At 26.8% G+C, this 1,208-nt stretch overlaps 1 protein-coding gene and 1 long non-coding RNA gene across 5 annotated transcripts in view; one reads left to right on the top strand and one right to left on the bottom strand.

Moving 5' to 3' along the window:
• The window catches only part of LOC106466270 (bestrophin-1-like), a 63,470-nt gene that overhangs the window by 6,386 nt on the left and 55,876 nt on the right, over positions 1–1,208 (bottom strand). For all 3 annotated transcript variants that reach the window (XM_022394911.1, XM_022394915.1, XM_022394922.1), the window contains one exon: positions 711–791. In XM_022394911.1, coding sequence (XP_022250619.1) covers positions 711–791 — 81 coding nt within the window. The remainder of the gene's footprint in view (positions 1–710; positions 792–1,208) is intronic.
• LOC111087633 overlaps positions 1–1,208 on the top strand; it is a 7,766-nt gene that overhangs the window by 1,869 nt on the left and 4,689 nt on the right. Inside the window, exon 2 of one of the 2 annotated variants that reach the window (XR_002612291.1) lies at positions 736–807. This is a non-coding gene — a long non-coding RNA (uncharacterized LOC111087633). Of the gene's footprint in view, positions 1–723; positions 808–1,208 lie in introns of those variants that run through there. The other variant, XR_002612292.1, reaches the window with a different exon arrangement.

Here is a 1,208-nt window from a genome sequence, read left to right as displayed (position 1 = left end):
ACAAAATTAATTTTGTCCTCTGGCCCAAAACGTAGGAGGTAAAACATTGCAAAAAAAAAAAAAAAGTACTCTGGAGAAGTACAATTCATATAGTGATGGGAATATACTGTTTAGCAAAGGTATTTTAATTTGCAAATTACAAGTATAATGCAAGAAAATGCAAAAAGTCTCTTGAGAAGTACAACTCATACAATGATGGGAATATGTTTTATCAAATGCCTTTTAATTTTCAAAATAAAGTTTAAGCTATTTGAGAGTGTTGACTATCTTTTCAATTGACAGATAATTCACAAGGTTGTTGAGAGAAAAAAAAATGTACCTATTAGAAATAAAATAATTATCTAGTAATTTTACCCAACACACACATGCACACACTTGTGTAAAGATTCCTAGTTCTGATACAGATATAAAAATCATTAATCTGTTATATCAGCACAGTTCTGCACTAAAATTAAGTCTATTAAAGTTAAAAATAAAAGTTAAGCATAACATTTACTCTACCTGAAGAAATTAAATAAATTAAAGCTATGAACAAATATGAATGACTATATGTAATACACTAAACTTTTGCAACGGATTAATTACATCAAAAATTAAAACATTAGCTTGCTCAAACTAAACTGCATGCGAAAAAAGTGATCAATTGGAATTATCAATAATTTATTTAAATGTTGAAAGCTAAGTGTGCATATCTCTTTAATTAGCACTACCTGTATATTTCTTTCTAATGTCCAGTTCAATTCAAAATCATCATCATCTTCTCCATATGGATTGATCAACTCCTCTGCCACCTTATGAAAAAAAATGGTGAGTACTTTATTTTTTATTTTTTAATTTAAAACCATAAAAAATTAAAAGATAATTTTAATGAGTAACAAGGAACTTTAAAACAATTTATTTTATTGACAATGTATTAATTTAAGGACTGTTAAATCTTACTTCAAAACATAACCTTTTAGATTTGAAACAGACAAATATGCAGTTACTACAGATTCAACTGGTTTCTTTGATAATTAATATACGCCTTTTAGTTTCAAACACCATGAATACTGCTTACTTGCAATTTTTTTCAAAAGTCTAAGGGACTGCTAGCTGCAACTGAATATACAAATTCTCATTTTAAAAACTGAAATATTCATTTGCTATACATTATTGTATCTACAACTTTCTATTTTTATGTATCACAAACACTATTTGGTAACTAAAGA

Source organism: Limulus polyphemus, unplaced genomic scaffold, assembly GCF_000517525.1.
Source record: "Limulus polyphemus unplaced genomic scaffold, Limulus_polyphemus-2.1.2 Scaffold73, whole genome shotgun sequence".
NCBI classification, from domain to species: domain Eukaryota; kingdom Metazoa; phylum Arthropoda; class Merostomata; order Xiphosura; family Limulidae; genus Limulus; species Limulus polyphemus.
This window is presented reverse-complemented; position numbering and strand designations above follow the sequence as displayed.